Source organism: Quercus lobata, chromosome 2, assembly GCF_001633185.2.
Source record: "Quercus lobata isolate SW786 chromosome 2, ValleyOak3.0 Primary Assembly, whole genome shotgun sequence".
Taxonomy (NCBI): Eukaryota; Viridiplantae; Streptophyta; class Magnoliopsida; order Fagales; family Fagaceae; genus Quercus; species Quercus lobata.
Window position 1 is genome coordinate 19,008,260 of NC_044905.1, and position 18,578 is coordinate 19,026,837.

At 31.4% G+C, this 18,578-nt stretch overlaps 1 protein-coding gene across 2 annotated transcripts; it reads right to left on the minus strand.

Moving 5' to 3' along the window:
- Positions 1–2,860: 2,860 nt before the first annotated feature.
- On the minus strand, positions 2,861–5,677 carry LOC115977980 (probable WRKY transcription factor 40). Of its 2 annotated transcripts, XM_031100011.1 has the most exons (5): positions 5,622–5,677; positions 5,445–5,510; positions 4,661–4,915; positions 4,413–4,529; positions 2,861–3,924 (listed from the first exon to the last, which is right to left on the minus strand). In XM_031100011.1, exons 2-5 carry the CDS (start codon positions 5,472–5,474, stop codon positions 3,544–3,546), a joined length of 783 nt encoding a protein of 260 aa, XP_030955871.1. In that variant the 5' UTR covers positions 5,475–5,510; positions 5,622–5,677; the 3' UTR covers positions 2,861–3,543. The 2 variants fall into 2 exon arrangements, with proteins under 2 accessions (XP_030955871.1, XP_030955868.1); XM_031100008.1 differs by having other exon boundaries at positions 5,445–5,669.
- Positions 5,678–18,578: the final 12,901 nt, after the last annotated feature.

The window sequence follows — 18,578 nt, forward strand, 5'->3', positions numbered from 1 at the left end:
AGCATTGAAATGTACCTTTCAAATGAAATATGGATTAGCCTTCGTTTGTTTAACTTAAGGTGATGCCAGGGGTATCATGTATCTAGACCATTTTGTGGTACGTATTTGAGCATCTTTATTCTATTTAATTAAATGCACCAGTTCGAAATGACAAAAAGAAATGGTTTTTGGATGGAAAGCAGCTGAATTTGGCCGCCAATTAAAACCATTTCAAAGGTCATTGGACCCAATTACAATAAAATCTTTTGTACTTTCAAAGTCTTATTAAGATGGAGCCGCCTGGGTCCAGTACAACCAAAAAATGCAGACAGTAATGTTGAGAGTTTTTTATTCTTCATATTATTACAAGATGAGTTTACAACAACATTAATTAAAAAGTGTAAACATCAAAGACGTTGCAGCAAGGGTATGCATCTAACCCATTAACTGAATGAAATTAGTCCAACCTAACGCAACCCGAGGTCTTGGATTGTGTTGGAATTTTTTTGAGCTTCAAATTTCAAAGTGGGGTTGGATACTCGGACCGATAGTTTTTTCAATTCATTTAATTCAGCTTGACTCAAACATTATACAAATGCATTTTCTTATTCTTATAATAACTTTTTAGTTTGATTTATTTTGGTATATGGAGAAAACAAAAGTTTTGATGAATTTGGACATTTGGGTAACTAAGACATTTTAGGAATTGTAGTAATTCATTAAAAAATGGGTTTACATTGCCGATGAAAACCCAATTTTTTACAAGGTATGAAACATTTAAGCCCAACTCGACCCATGTGGGTTGGGTTGGGAATTTCTTAACTTGACAAGATCTAGTTGGGTTGTAAAAACTGTCCAACCTATCTTAAATTGATCCATACACACCTCTAATTATAACATAATTTATATACTTCAATTAGACAGTTAATGGTATCCTATGATTCATTCCATGGATTCATGTCAATACCTAGGAGAATATTTCTTCATTAAAGTAGAGGTGGTGGGTGGGTAGGTGGGTGGGTCAGGATGAATTCTATTTATTTATTTATTTTTGGTAGATATAATGAATTTAAACTTATGACGTCTGTTTTATGATAATTATTTTTTAGTATTAGGCTAAGACAACTATTGATTTTTGGTATAAGCAAGGTTTGAACCCAGGTCTCTTATTCAACGAAAATAAATTTCACTTATTGAGCTAACTAGAATCCACTGGTCCTGATGTGTTGGGCTTTGCGGAGTCTAGTTGTGTTTGATCCGGTTGACAGCCCGACCCGACCCAAAATAATGTTGCATGGTTTTTAATGAGAGATTTTTTGTGGAAAAATTTTTGGCCCGTTTTGTAGCCCATTGTGAATCTTGTGTGTAGGATGTAAAAACCGTTTTTGATGATTAGGGTTTCATTGTATTGTCATCGTCTTGAGAGAGTGTGAAAAACTGTAACCGCACATTGTATTTTTTTCCCCTGATAATAGTAAAATTCCTGTAACTCTGTGGACGTAAGCAAATTGCCAAACCCCGTAAATATTGTCTTGTACGTGTGATTGTTTTCTTTGACGTGTGTTTTCTTTATTTTTGTTTTTCATAGGTTGGGAATTTCGGGTTAATTTCCTACACGATGAATTCTTGTTTGCTTCAAAATTGCAAATCAAAGCTTAAGCCTATGAGATAGCAGAACTTATCAGCCACTTATTTTCAAGAGTAATACTCCACTACACAACATTTTTTTTTTTTTTTACAACTTCTAATATGATATGTTGTGATTAGAGCAATATCATTTTCTCTTGGGTCCATTATTGACACTATTTTATTATGCATCAATGACAATAAGTTATGTTAGCCATTCTGAAAAAAGTTGTAAAAAATATTCTATTTTTATAATTATTATATTTTCAAAATTGAATAACTTTTTATTTACATTTTTCATTTGAATTCACTTTATTTAAGCTTATATGTTGAATATACTTGAGAAAATATGAGAGAGAAGTCCAAAAAGCTCTTTATTTATTTATTTTTGGCATTGTGGGGGTGGGGAAGGGGCTTGCCAAACACTTCTCACACCAATATGGCAAGCTAGAATTTATAACTTTTTATTTGATAGGTAGAAATAGGAAAGGGGGAGGTGAGGCTTAAACCACATATATAAAACACTACATGAATGCACTTATCATTGGATTATCACTTGAGCACCAAATTTGCAATTTATAATCTAATTACTTATTGTGGGATTTCTACCCACCACCCACAACCTAATATTTGTTTTGCTCAATTTCTGGTTGATAATATGACTCTTTAGAAAATATAAGATAGCTTCTTCAGGTATTGATTGATTCAAATTGATAGATGTGAACTTACAATGCTTGTCTATGACTGAGGGTTTTGTTGTTATTGTTGTTGTGATAATTGCTGATGTAGATTGGTTAAAGGAGAAGAAAACATTTTAATATTTTATGTTGTTTTCTCTTTCCTAGTGAAATTAGGATTTATTTGCCTTTTCAAGTTTAATTAAAATCATTTTCCTAGTTAAATTAAGATTTTAATTGTTTTTCTTTTTGTAATTAAATTGTTTATCCTTTCTCAAGTAGAAGTAAGTTTATTATTTATTTTCCTTAAAGGAGTAAGAGAAATTCCATTCCTATAAATAGAGAGTGGATTATTATTATATGTTGATTAATAAAAGTTTATTAGAGAGGTTTTCTCTATTATTTTGCCTACTAGCATATTGTTCTTGTAAAATTTAGATTTCATGAAAGAGTTGTAGTAATTGTGTGTTACAAATTTTGCTTCTACACTCCTCTACATTAGTTGTTAAATGATTTTAATTGAACTTGAAAAAGCAAATAAATCCTAATTCTACTAAGAAAGAGCAAACAACATAAAATATTAAAATATTTTCTTCTCCTTCAACCAATCTACATCAATTGCCCAAGGTATTATTGCCACGTACAAAAGATAGGAGGATCCTTCCCCTTCAGCCCCTTCACTACAGATTAGAGACTTGGGTATGAGGTTGATGAAGATGGATCCCTCCAAGTTACAACCAAAAAGGCTTAAGAGTGAGCAAGTACATAATTTAGGTATCAATAACAGAGGCACTACTATATATAGACTACCATAATCCAACAATTCTTCAATTTCCTACTTCCGTTTTCCATCACAGTAGCAGCAGCAACCACTTCAGGCAGGCTAAAGAAATTTATTCCTCCATTTTTGTGCTACAAAACGCATGCATGACACATCTGATTATGCTATTTTCACTTTTTCCTTTCACAAACTGGAGGAGAGGGGGACTTGAACCCAAATTCTCCTACACCTGATTGAATATGGGCAATACCACCAAATCGATCGACTCTTGATTATATCATTTTGACTTTGATAGCATCTTAATAAGGATGAATAAAACTCAATCGTCTCATTTTCATGGAAGGGAAGATAGAATTAAAGAAACCAATACACTTGAACCTTATTCTTAACAGTCAGACACCTATAAGAAAACCATTAACCTTAAATTTAGAATCTAGATACTCTTGTCTCTTTACAGTGACAATGATCATGTTCAGATTCTCAAATCTTGGATATTTTAGGTTGGTCGGCGATGGAGCTTGCAACAGCTGCAGCTAAAGCAGCCGTAAAATTAGGGTCTTTAGTTAAAGATGCAACATATTCTTCAATTTTGTTGTAGTTGCTATGGTAGTCTTCCACAAAATTTTGGAAGGGTATTCGATTTTCTTGATTTGGCACGGAAAGACTAAGATCAAGGGCGATAGCTGATTGAAATGGGTTATTATAAGCCATGCATAGAGGAGAGATAACATTAGCTATTGAACCTGTGTTCACTATATCTGATGAAGATGAAGAGTCCCCAAGAGAACCATGAGCTTCATGGTTGTGCTCCCCATCATAAGTTGCTACAAGAATAGACTTATCTTCCATACATCTTTGTACCTAAAGTGGAAGAAAAGTAATAGCATTTAGTTAGACTGTAGTTGTTATTAACTATGCCATCAAGTCACATTCAAAATCTATATTTTATTCATCTGGATGGAAAGGTTTAATAACAATTTATATTTTGTGGATTATTAGTTTTATGGATTCCCGGCCAACAAATTAGTCAAATTTTGTGTAAATTGAAATACTAATTAATTTTTGAAATTTTTTTATAGATGCGTGTTCTAATAATACATTCTAATAAGTATTTTTTCTAGTCAAATAGTAATTATAGTCAAATAGTTTTGTAATTTTTAAAAGTACAGTTGTTATTTTCTTGATCAGTTCCCTTATCTTGTATACTTTTCTGTCTCCAAAACGACCACTGCTAATAAAATGGATCTAATATAGCAATAATAATCTAAAAACTAAACAGTTTATTGTAGATATGTGATGGAAAAAGCATTTTTTTCTTTTTTCTTTTGTAGAGTTCTAATCGAGCACACCTTCTTTTTGACTCGGCATGTAGGAGCCATGGAACATCTAAAATAAGCTCTAGGTGATTGGTTATCTTTTGTAACCTTCTGCCCATACTTCCTCCATTGGTAGCCATCTTTCACTATCTAAAATCCACAATAAATAAATAAATAAATAAATATGAATAAAGACGAATAAATCTATTTTAACAACTGAATTAACATAGAAATGGTAACCATTACATACAAATGTACATGTTCAAATAAAAAGGACTTACTAGGCTAGAGTCCTTGGAGTCGGTTCTCACAAAGATTTGTCTTGTATTAGTCTGTATAGGAACCTCAGTCCGTGCTCTCTTCTTTGTATCATAGATTGAGCCACTTTGAGTTAAATTGATTCCCATTTGTTCTACCTTCATTTCTTGGAGACGGGCTTGAAGGATGTTGCATTTGTTGTTCATGGCGCTAAGCATGAATCTTAGAGTTTCATTCTCTTTTCGCAAACGTTCCAAGTCTTCTTGGAGGGTCTCCACCTGGAGAGACATCTTTTCCTTTAAATCTTTTTCCCAAAAACATAAAAAAAAAAAAAAAAAAAAAATCAAAGGTATTTGATGTCTAATATAATTTTGAAGTTTAAACTTTTTTCCTACCTAGAGTAAAGTAGATTTAAGTATATATAGCTTATTTTTCACAAATTTTGAAGGCAAAAACTAACCCCACTATATATCATGGAGCCATCTTCTGTGATCTTAAGTTCACAAAAAACGTGTTTATCAAAAAAAAGTTCACAAAACATGTTTCATGTAATTCAAAAAGTGATTTATATCCTATGCTAAAAGAAACATGGAAAAAAATGCCCAAAGCGAAGCAAGAAAAAAAAAAATGAAACGTGGAACCCATGGATGTACCTTTAAGTTCTTTATCAGACAAGCATCTAAGATTTTCTGTAAAAAGATCTTATTTTAATTCCCCCCCAAAAAAAAAAAAAAAAAAAACCAAGTTGAATATGTTTATTCTGTTCAACATGCCCAGGAGAAAGTAAAGCAACAAAAGAAAGATTACCTTTTCTTTGTAGGAGATATGAGGTTCCATGTTGAATGAACTTCGATGATTGCTAACTGATTAAGCCTTTGGAAGAAAAAGAAATAAGAGTTGGAGAAGCTCTTATCTATAATGTAATATAAGTTATTTTCATGCAGTGGTTGGTAGTCTAATAAGGCCTAGTTATATTCAACTTACACAAAGATCAATGAAGACTAACATGGAGGCTGGTCTTGGTTCTTTGTAAGAAAAATGTTGAAATCAAATCCATGTGTTAGAAAAAAAAAATAGATTCATGGTATATAAGAACCTTTGAATCATACATAGAACTACGAAACCCACACTAAGCATAATTACATCACTATCCATGACGTAAGCCCTGCATTTCTTTCTTCCATTAACATTTTTTCTTTTCCTTTTAATTTTTGGGTCACGGAAGCATGAAAACAAAATTCAAAGACTCAAGTCTACGTTGGTTGTTGACTCAGTTTCTTTTTCTATTTTAGGTCCCAGGCGAATTAATTTCTCTGTACATAATTGTTTTTTTTTTTTTTTTTTTGACAGTATTCCGCTATACATAAGTAAAACAAGGAGAAAGGAACTAAAACATAATAAAGCTCATTTAAGATTCTTTAGGAAGTGGATGTAGGTTTTTTTTTTTTTTTTTGGTGGCAAATTATAATGATAAAATATTTTGAAATTGTTATCCCCTTTGGTAAATAAGTTGTTAAGAGTTTTTATTTAATTTTTTTTAAAAGAAAGAATTGATAAAGAGGTTTTTAATGTCATAAAAGATAAACAATGACATAATAAACGTGGATTGTATTTTCATACTTGAACAGTATTAATTCAATTATTATTATTATTATTTCTCTCAAGATGTTAGAAATTTGTTTTTGTTGTAAATTTCTCTGTCAGCATACCAGCTAGGCCAAATACTACAACAAGTCTACTTATGTCACAAAAAGTCTACTTATTTTTAGTTATAGCTTGATGGTAAGTTATGATTGGTGTACAATTTAAGTGATGTTAATATATATATATATATATATATATATATATATAAAAGTGTGATATTTTATCAATCATAATTTTATTGTTTCAATAAAATGTAAAAATATTTATAAAATTTATTATGTCTTTAACATTACTTATCATTTTATGAATGACAAAGTAATCACAAAAACACACGGACGGGCTAGTTGGCTAGGTATTTTACTAATATACTTTCTTTCCTTTTTTTTTTTATTACCTGACATTATTGCGGACTAATAGTCTAATACCCCCAAGGACCAAACTCATTTCTCTTTGATCCTGGCGTGTGTATTCGTGTGTATGTGGTTCAAATGTTGAAATTCTTTATGACCACCATCATCTTAATTGGCTTATCAAAAGTTTCTGTTAATATGATGATTGAATTCTTCCAAGTAAACTGAATAATGGACAAATTAATCTTCAAAACCGGTGAAAAGATAAAGAGTCAGGTAAAAGTACTGAATCACAGGACAATCTCTTAAGCAGATAGAAAATTTGTACTAGGAAAAAACAAAAAATATTATAGTTGCTCATAATAATAGTAAGCAGCGGAGGGAATATGGACATCATTTTATTTAATCAAAGGAAGAAAATGCAAATATAGATAATGTTCAGTTTAGATCAAAGATTTTAGAGAAAAGTTAACAGATGTTTTAAGGACATTAAGGACATTGGTTTATAAAAAAAATTAAATTTTTTTTTTTTATAGAAAAAGAAAAAAGTAATTGTTTTTTTGATAGTTTTTTATATTTCTCATGAAAGTGGTATCAAAACTATCCTAAAATGTTCTATTAACAAATACTCTAAGTTAACTGGACCCAAGATGTGATATTTTAACAGTTGAAGTTAGTTTCAACTTTTGTGCACCGCCTTATTGATGAATCTTCCTTAATTTCTTGCATCTAAGAAGCCTTCAATTTCTCCATATCTTCGGTAAGAACTAATTTTTCTTAACAATTCATCATTGTATCAATGCATGTGATAATTGATCTATTTTGAGCATTGTGAGGATAAATTTTCACAAAAAAATGAGGTAAACTTAATTAAATGAAAGTATTATGTGCCTTTTATCCTATGTCTTTTTTTCTTTTTTCTTTTTAAATTTTTTTATAATCATTTTAGAATTGTATTTTTGTTATTAGTTTGGGTAAATAGATAAGGGTGAGATAAATTTTTAGATTAGTCTTTAAATAAATCTTATCTATTTGTAGTAAACAAAGATTATGTTTCTTTTGAATTTAAATGATAAGTTTATCTTATAAAGCCATCTATTTATACGGATTGATGTTAAATAACAAATCAAGTTGAAAATATTATTATTCATTGAAGTTTCACCTTGGAGGTCTACACAGTAAACTCCCTTGAAGACGTCAATTTTAACAAATGAGGAGGTCTTGGTTCCCTTGAAGTAACAAATAAAAAATTAGGTCCATAACAATTGGTATCAAAGCCACGTTATGGACAATTCAAGTTTTGAGCGGCTTGAAACCAAGCTTAGCGTTGTTAGATTTTGGCAATAGCACATGCTTAAGGAGATGTGAGAGATGTTTTCACATTGAAAATTCACCATGATCAACTTACAAGAAACGTAAATCCTAATTGAGTTGAAGATTCGCACAATTGAATCGAACGACTATGTACCAATTAATGGCCAAATGAGTCCTAATCAACTATTGGGTGGTTAGGATTGTGACCAAGTTGAAGATTCATATAACTTAAACCAATTAGGATGTCTCAAAGGCAAAATTAGTCAATACCCAAGTGATTTGTTGAACATAAACACCCAAAAACTAGAAAAGAATGAAATTTCTTTGACTAATTATCATTTTTGGAGGAGAAATATTTGTATGGTACTATAGTTATTCAAAAAGAAGGAAGGCTATAGACTAGGAATAATAATATAATGCATCAATTTTTGGAGGAGAGGAATATGTATGGTACTAGTTATTCAAAAAGAAGGAAGGCTATAAACTAGGAATAATAATATAATGGAGAGAGAGAGAGAGAGAGAGAGAGAGAGAGAGTCCATTCCCAAAGGTTACCCTTGAGGACAAGGACAAATTAATGATTAGGTTAATTAGAATATAAATATATCTTATCTATTTGTAGTAGATAAAGATTAGGTTTCTTTTAATTTTAAATGCTAGGTTAATCTTACAATCTATTTATATAGCTTGATGGTAAACAATAAAGCAAAATGAAAAACGTTAGTATTATGGAGTGAAGTTTCACTTTAGAAGTCTGGACTCCCTAGATGAAGTCCATTTTAACAAATTAGGAGGTCTCGCCTCCCTCAATACAATCAATAAAAAATTGGGTCCATAATAGAAAATCATAATAGAAGATTACTATTTTCATCCTCTCTCAAGTTTCAACCTAATAGTTTTGGCTTGTTACAAGGGCCAGTGGGTTTCAAACATAAAAATATAGGAAAATTTAGGTATAGTTCTTTAGATATTGTGCCTAAATTTTTATTAGGTTATCCATTTAAATTAAAACAAATTGTTGTATTGAATTTAATTTCTTTGGAATAGATAATATTCTTTGTGTTATATTGTTCAAAGTAGTCATGTGATTGAATTTAATTGGAGGACTTCTTAGCAAGAAAAAATTTTTAATTAGAGAACTTAATGTACTACACCTACGAAAACACTATCTTAATCGAAATACTTATCTACTTGTAGTAAAAAAAAAAAAAGAAAAAAAAAAAGAAGAAGAAAAAAAAGGAGAACTGCAAGGACACAATAAAAAAAAAAAATAATAAATTTCAAATTTCTTTCTCCATTATTTTTATAACCTATATGGATTTATAAAACATGTCAATCCTTGAGTTAAACTATAGTATTTAGTTGTCTTCATGTAGCTTAATTTAGTATCCTTAACCTTTAACACAACAGATTTAGTTCTTCTGAAACAAAAAAAAAAAAAAAAAAAAAAAAAAAAAAGAAGAAGAAGAAGAAGAAGAAGAAGAAGAGAAGACATTTAGTTAGACCTAGTATCAACCCTTCAAAAACATTTCAATAAAAAATACATCAATACCTAAAAATACCTATTAAGTAAACACATTTATCCCTCACAAAATCGGTTCTTCTCGAGTCCAACTTCTATATATGAAAGCTCACATATCATTCGAGTTTGCAATTGAGCCAGCCTCCAAACAAAAACACATTTAAGAAAAAGACAATATTCGCTGCTAAGACCCGATAGTAAGTCTAAAGCTCCCCATTGTTAGATACAACTAAAAAGAAAAAGGACTGAAAATGTGGAAAAAGAAGGGGGAAAATAGAAAAGTTGGATTAGAGCATTCAAATTAAAGATACCAAATTTTATGGTACGTGATATCTCAAGAAATTTTATTGGTATGTGTTTGGTTGTCCTCGTGTGTAACCGATATCATGTGAGAGAAAAGATGAAGTTGTCGAATACATAGAATAATTATTCATTTGATAAAAATATGGCCCAAAAAAATGAGAAAATGGAAAATTGATGTAAATTTCCTTTACTTTGAGAAGAAAAAGTAAGACAATATATAATATCTATTAATTAATTATTATTTTTTTTGTTGGGTGTTTTATTTTATTATTATACCCTTGTTAAGTATCATAAATAATAATAATAACGTGGAAACTATTTGTCATGTTTGGAATAAGTAAAAAGTGATATTAGAAATTGGTGGTATACATAAAAGATGAGTTAAAAAATACATATAAATATATAAATGTAATGTTAAATGTTTGGAGAATAAGAGGTAAATTTATGATTTATCTCATCAACCTAGACTTGCTTTATGTATAAATGGAATATTGGGAAACATAGGATAGGGTGACAAAATTCCTTCCACACCACTTTAACCTTCACATTTTTTCTCTTCCTTTTCCAACCCAATAGTAGAGGATTTCCACATTTTCTTCATTTTTTATCCTCTTAAAGCTTTCCATTGTTAGATACAGCTAAAAAGAAAAAGGACCGAAAATGTGGAAAAAGAAGGGGGAAAATAGAAAAGTTGGATTGGAGCATTCAAATTAAAGATACCAAATTTATGGTATGTGATATCTCAAGAAATTTTATTGGTATGTGTTTGGTAGTCCTCGTGTGTAACCGATATAATGTGTGAGAACAGATGAAGTTGTCGGATACATAGAACAATTACTGATTTGATAAATATATGGCCCAAAAAAGTGAGAAAATGGAAAATTGATGTATTCCTTTACTTTGAGAAGAAAAAGTAAGACAATATATAATATGTATTAATTAATTTTTTTTTTGGGTGTTTTATTTTATTATTATACCCTTGTTAAATATCATAAATAATAATAACAACATGGAAACTATTTGTCATGTTTGGAATAAGTAAAAAGTGATATTAGAAATTAGTGGGATACGTAAAAGATGAGTTAAAATATATATAAATATATAAATGTAATGTTGAATGTTTAGAGAATAAGAGGTAAATTTATAATTTATCTCATCAACCTAGACTTGCTTTATGTATAAAAGGAGTGTTGGGAAACATAGGATAGGGTGACAAAATTCCTTCCACACCACTTTAACCTTCACATTTTTTTCTCTTCCTTTTCCTACCCAATAGTAGAGGATTTCTACATTTTCTTCATTTTTCATCCTCTTAAAATCCTCTAATCCTAAAAAGGTGATGAGAATCCGGAATCCCAAAAGAAAAAAGCTAATATAAAACAATTCATTAGTCATTGTTACTAATAATTATTGCGCTGTACGCATTTGTTGTATTTTGAAAAAAAAAAAAATTTGAGAGGTTGTATTTTGAAAACATGATTTTCAATTCACTATAACTAAAATTTTGTTTCGTGTTATGAAAACATGATTTCAACCGTGTGTATCACTTAATAAAACAATTAGCAAAGCGTGATTGGTTGTTTGTCAATATTGCATAAACTCATAAATATCTTTTTTCTCATTACACGCAATCAATTAATTAAAATTGTTGTAATAAAAAAAACATAAAAGTATGTGATACTAGAATTATTTGGCGAGATAACTCCATCTAGAATCCCAAAAGAATGAAGACAAATTAAAAAAAAAAACAAGGATAATAGGAAAGGAATAAGTTATAAAGTTGTTGTGGGGGCATGCAAAGCCATAGAAATAGAGGAACAAACTGTGGTCATAGTTGTGGTCTGTAGAAAAAGGTGGGCGTGCGGCGGCGAACAAAGTCAAGTCTTTGGATTGGTATAATGGGATGGGGAAATTAACGCCAGTCAATAGTCGTTGAAAGTCAATCATATAAAGACAAGTGAACAGACAAAAAGACAAATCAACTCAATCCAGGCACGAAATCTCCCACTTGACCCCAGTCTCACATGCAGGTACATTCATGTTTCACTGCCCGGGCTGGTGGGCTACCCTTCTTCACCTTTTCTTTTGTTTTTGTTTTGTTTTGTTTTGGCTGCTCTAGGATGCAGCACTAGAAGCATCTTAGAAATTGCGAGGGGGAAAGAAAAAATAGTAAGGATGTTGGGTACTGTTTATTTGGTTGAAATTAAAAATTTATTGCTATAACTATTGTAGATAAAAGTAAAAGTTAGTTGAAATAGTATAGTGAAACTCATGAATAGTACAAAAAAAATATAGTGGAATCCATAAATAGGAACAAAAATAAATTGAATAGTAAAATAATTTTAATTTTCTATCCCAATTCAAACGTACACTAAGGGTCCGTTTGGATACCGCTGAAAACTGAAAACTGAAACTAAAAACTGAAAAATACTGTAGCAAAATAATTTTTAAATGCGTGAATAGTACCGTGGGACCCATTTTTAATGAAAAAGTTGCTGAAAAGTGAAATTTGTGGGTCCATTAACAGTACACGATGTACAGTGATTGGCTGAAAAAAGTTTGAAAAGTCAAAATTTGCGGTTATTGTTCATTGAACAGTAACCGCAAATCTAAAAAACGCGTGAAAAAAAAAAAAAAAAAAAGCTGAAAAACGCAAATGCGCTGGTTTGCAGCGCAATCCAAACGCAGGCTAAGAGTCCATTTGATTAGGATGAAAAATGGGAGACGGAAAATAAATGAGTGAATATAGGAGACAACTAAAACTAAGGTGCGGTTTGGATCCGTGTTTGCGTTTATGCGTTTGCACGTTTTGTGTTCTTTTTTTTTTTTTTTTTTTTTATATAAATTTTTTTAAGCGCTTATGAACAGTAACCGGCACTGTTCATGCACGTGATTACATTGTGTGGGAGACAAAGTTACTGTTCCCGCACTGTTCATAGGACCCACAACCACTTTATTCAGAAAAAATATATAAAAATGGGCCCCATGGCACTATTCACGCATTTAAAAATTATTTTACTATAGTGTTTTCAGTTTTCAACAAAATAAGTTATATCCAAATGGATCCTAAGTATGTTTGATTGGGAGGGGAGAGGGGGAGAAAATGATGAGATTGTGCAGTTTTTTCTTCTGGTCCATCAAAATTCAATCCCTCCAAAATGAAGAGAAAATTGGGAGAAAATAGATGGGTTGATAGAATTACCCATTTACCTCTTATCCTCCCCCACAACAATATAATTAACTCAACTTTGTGTATTTTTTTTTCTAATAAGATATTTAAAAAAAAAAAATTATCTATTAGGGACATGAGAATAAATTTATACAATCTACTTTTTCTATCATTTTTCATCTTTCCACTTTTTCATCCTTCCAACTAAACACATCTTAGAGAAAACTAGATTTTTTATATCCTCCCATTTTTCCATTTGTCCAAACTAAAAGATCAATTGTTGTTAACCGAGATTTGTTTTGCTATAAAATATTTTGTTGTAAAATATTGTAAGCATTTTTTTGCATTCATTTCATTGTAAAATTTAATAAAATTTAAAAATATTTTTCGTTGACGTAAAATTATTTATAAAATGTTTTATCTTTAAAAAATTTGTAAAAAATTTGACAAAAATATACAATAGTTCTACTCTCTTATTTAGTGGTTGGGTCGTCGATTTGATTGCCAAAATTGATCCAGTGATTGAGCCGCTAATTTTGGTGGTTTGTAATTGAAAAATTTTACATGTCAAACCAAAAACCTGAAAATATTTTATTGAAAATGTTTTCAAATGTAAAATATTTTATAGTGAAACAAACGAAGTGTAAATGAGTCTTGTGCACCAGGTAATTTATATTGCAATTGAGTAACTTTTACAAAATCAAGTCATTCTCAACTTAAAATTTCAAAATTCTTTATTATTAATTTTTGTTATTTTCTAATGTACGTGGGGGGGGGGGGGGTGGTCTTTTGAAGTCTCTTTAGCAAGTTAATAAAAAAAGTTATTAAATTTGAGGGTTTAACATTGAGAGATTTAGAAAACAGTTAATAATATAATTTGCTTGATATGAATTTTAAGAACACATAATAATTTTTTAACCTTCAATTTTTTGCCTCACAAAAACATTAATAACATGTTACACATCATTATTTCAAATTTATGTATTAATAAAACTTAAATACATTTATGAATTTAATTTCAATGTTTTCATTATTTAATCAAATTGGTTAAACTAAAAGTTTAAATCCAAATCTATTCTGTCTCTCTCTGAAATAATTCCTTTTTTTTTTTTTTTTGGAGAAACTTTCTGAAATAGTTCCATCCAAAGAAACTATATCTCTTTTTATTAGTACAAAAATTTGAACATTAACTACTATTGTTTTACAATAAATTTCTTCGAGAAATATAATACCACTTTTGTTGAGGATTTTCTAGAAATCGATAATCCACTTTAGATGGGTTTAGAATTACGTCAATTAATATGAATTTAACCAATAAGTGATTCGGGATTTTTATGACAAATACAATAATATTTTAAATTTATGGTATATGTTCCATAATGGTTTCTCTTTATCATCATCTATAGCACCAATGAATTTATTTTTGGTGTAAGAGAAATTTAAATCTAGGTCCCTTATTCGAAGATAAGAAATTTTATGTCATAGTCCAATTCTTCATTGGCATGAGGCCTTTTCCCTTGAGGCTTGGTGTCACAAGGGAGAAACAAAACTGCGAAGTCCTAATTACCAAAGCAGACAATATCATGCCAATGATTAGTAGGGGCGTGACACTTTGTCTATTGACTTAACTGAACCCATTGAGTAATTCAAAATTAAGCAAGATTTGAATAAGTATTTTGGATAATAGATAAAGTGATTGTTCTATATTGAGCAACAATTAAACTTCAACTAGATCAATTACGCTTAATTGAGCAAGAAATTAAAATTACAATTAAACTAGATCATGCGAGAAAAGTAAAGTAAAACTAGATTGAGCCGGAAAAGTGAACCAAAGCTAAATTGAACAGAGTAATAAACTAAGACAAGAATTAAGTGAGTCTACTTATTTGCATTAATTAGGAAGAGTACACATAAAAGTGAGTAAGTTATTTGAAAATAGTGGAGCTTACAAAGGAAACTGGACTGAAATGAATTGCTCTAAAAGTTATAATAAAAGAAAAAAAAAATTCATCTATCATCTATAATTTATAATATATAAAGTTGAAACATTTTGACTTTTAGTTGAACTCGTAATATTGTACTATATAAAATTTTGAGGCTTTGCAATTTTTTATGTTATTATATTAATAAAATTTTTTAATTGAATTTAAATTATATTCTTTATTTAAATCTTTCACTAAAATTTTGATAAATCATATTTTCTTTAAATGTTAGTATATATAGTTAAAAAAAATTATAATAAATTCCTTTTAAGAACTATCATAATTATAAAATTTCATATTTAGATTAAAAAAAAAGAGAAAAAAAAATCATATTTTGTTAAACTTCCTTACTCTCGATGAGTTCTTATAAATGTCCTTTTATTTTATAAGTGAGACTTAAAGGTTACTATCATTTTTTTTTTTTTTTTGTCTTTTTCATTTATTTATTTATAATTTAGAAGAAGGTTACAATTAGTTGCTCAAGAAAAGTAGTATTACTATTACCTTATCAGGCCTTGTAGCAATTTTCTTATTCTATGTTTGGGAATTATTAAAAGAATAGAAAAAAATAATTCAAAACAGTTTGTTTGGGAGAGGGAAATATGAGAAAATGGAATGGAAAGAATTTTTTTTATTTAAAATTGGTATTTTCATTCCCTCATTTGGTAGTTTAATAGGAGGGAAAGAAATATATATTTTAATGAGTTTTACTAAAATACCCATAATACCCATGTTTTTTTCCCTTAAATTTCCATATTCATTTTTTTTATTAAATAAATGACATAATGGTAATGTTGTTATATAGATTTATTTCCATTCAACTTTTCATTCCATTCATTTGATTTTAAATATTAAAGCATGAGGAAGATAAATATTTAATTCATTTCTATTCATTTCAATTCTTAGGAGAGTATGAAATGGAATGACCATTCCCCGGAAGTCATCATTCAATTTCTTTCTATTAAACTTTCAAATAAAAGGATGAAATAGCCTATAAAAATGCATTTTAATCTATTCCATTCCATTTCTTCCCCTCACCCCCCTCCCAAACTATCAGTTTATTTCTTTTTTTTTAAAGTAGTTATTTGACTACATCATTGTGCCTATTTTTCTTTGAATTTTGTCTCATGCATAGACAGTTACTCGAACTGATATTTCACGATAAATAAATTTCTCGCTATGGTCTGGTTGCCAAGCCCTTGACACACACTTGACATGGGACCAGTTTCTTGTTCCAAAGTATCATTTTAGCCAGTGAATTATTCAGCTTGATATGTGTCATTAATTCAATTGACAGAGTCTTATCATTAGTCTTATTCGTCAGATATTAAATTTAATGGCCATCCAATTATCAAAAATATAATGGCCATCCACGTGTCATGCTATAATAGGTCATTATAAAAATATGTTTAAATAACTCTAATCTATATATCTATATAATAATAATAATAATAATAATAGGTGAAGTTGAGAGAAACTCAAATTAGAATTTCAATTTTGCGTCATATGTCCTAAATTATTTATTCTTAAAAAGTTTTATTTATTAATTTTAGAATCAAATGTGGAATCACATCATAAATATTCTTCTAAGTGAGTTATTAAGTACAAATACTAAAGAGTCTAGAATAAATGATTTTTTTTTTAAGTGCTTCATAATAATTATAAAAAAAATAGACAATTTACATTTTATACCTAATAATATCCTTACAAAATATTTTAAAAAGTTAATGTGGGGCCCAGCAATTCGTGGACCAGGCCCATTTGCCCTTAGAGAGTCTGAGGGCCCAATCCGAGGAGAACTGTGGCCCAAGCTCCATGACGCAGAGCACGGACCAATTTTTGGGAGGCAGCCGAGGACAGTCTAGTCCTCGGCAGGCCCATAATCCGCCCAGAATAAAGGGATAAATTCGTAAGGAAATCCAAAATACCTTGGGGCGATTACCCTAAATACCCTTCTGGATAAGGCCCAATGCCTGACAGAACCGTACTCTACAGCTTTATCAAGTCATCCCCAACAATTCCGGGATTAGACTGATGGGACCAATGTCAGTATTTGTAAAGACTGACCCTACACGTGGACGAAGGACATCGAACGCACACTAGTATAAAAGGAGAAGTAAGTGAATCTAGAGAGAGGTGGGGGGGAAAAAAGGAGACTTCATGAAGAAGATCGCCGGAACGATCCATGCACAGAACAGAGAAAGTCCTCCGTTGGACAGCCGGAAAGGACCACAAGGGTCCTCGGATCAAGTCCGAGGAGCCCATTCTCAGAAGTGGCAGCATGGCGGGGCTTTAAACGTTTAGGCCCAGTTCATTTTCCACAGGGATCTTTTTGAAATCCAGACCGGACCATCCCCCCGTGACCAAGCCCAAGCTTTTCAAGCCCACTCTCTACAAATCGTATTGTGAGGGATCTCTCCCGCGTGAACCCAAAAATGTCACTGGGCCGCGCAGGAATCGTGTCCTTACAATTGGCGCCGTCTGTGGGAAGCATGCGCGCTTGGCGCAGGTGGCGGTGGAGTCAACTCTCTACTAAGCAAAAATTCACGAAGCTTCCTCCGTCTCCTTTGACGTGCAGCTGTTGTTCCGACATAAACTTCTGCTAGGGGCTACTCCTTGCAGCGCCCATGGCGTAGGCAGCCCTAGGGGCTCTTGGGCTCAAGCCGGCTCTCCCCGCCCTGATCTAGGAGCTTACATCCGAAAAACAAACAAATACCAAAAAATAAATCTCACAAGTTTTGGACAGAACCAAGGCCTTGCATGGTCCACGGACTCAAGCCTGTGGGGAAACCAAACACAAAAAAATAAATCTCGTAAGTTTTGGACAGAACTAAGGTCTTGCATGGTCCTCGGACTCAAACCTATGGGGAAACCAAGTACAAGAGATGAAAACCAAAAGTTTTGGACAGAACCAAGGCCTTGCATGGTCCACGGACTCAAGCCTGTGGGGAAACCAAACACAAAAAAATAAATCTCGTAAGTTTTGGACAGAACCAAGGTCTTGCATGGTCCTCGGACTCAAACCTATGGGGAAACCAAGTACAAGAGATGAAAACCAAAAGTTTTGGACAGAACCAAGGCCTTGCATGGTCCACGGACTCAAGCCTGTGGGGAAACCAAACACAAAAAAATAAATCTCGTAGTTTTGGACAGAACCAAGGTCTTGCATGGTCCTCGGACTCAAACCTATGAAACCAAGTACAAGAGATGAAAATCAAAAGTTTTGGACAGAACCAAGGCCTTGCATGGTCCGGACTCAAGCCTGTGGGGAACCAAACACAAAAAATAAATCTCGTAAGTTTTGGACAGAACCAAGGTCTTGCATGGTCCTCGGACTCAAACCTATGGGGAAACCAAGTACAAGAGATGAAAACCAAAAGTTTTGGACAGAACCAAGGCCTTGCATGGTCCACGGACTCAAGCCTGTGGGGAAACCAAGCACAAAAAAATAAATCTCGTAAGTTTTGGACAGAACCAAGGTCTTGCATGGTCCTCGGACTCAAACCTATGGGGAAACCAAGTATAAGAGATGAAAATCAAAAGTTTTGGACAGAACCAAGGTCTTGCATGGTCCTCGGACTCAAACCTATGGGGAAACCAAGTACAAGAGATGAAAATCAAAAGTTTTGGACATAACCAAGGTCTTGCATGGTCCAC

Coding starts and splice junctions, on each gene's coding strand:
- LOC115977980 (XM_031100011.1), bottom strand. CDS start 5,474: ATGGAACCTCATATCTCCTACAAAGAAAAG. Junction 4,916..5,444: donor ATATCTCCTACAAAGAAAAG/GTAATCTTTCTT, acceptor ATGTCTCTCCAG/GTGGAGACCCTCCAAGAAGA. Junction 4,530..4,660: donor ACTCCAAGGACTCTAGCCTA/GTAAGTCCTTTT, acceptor TGTGGATTTTAG/ATAGTGAAAGATGGCTACCA.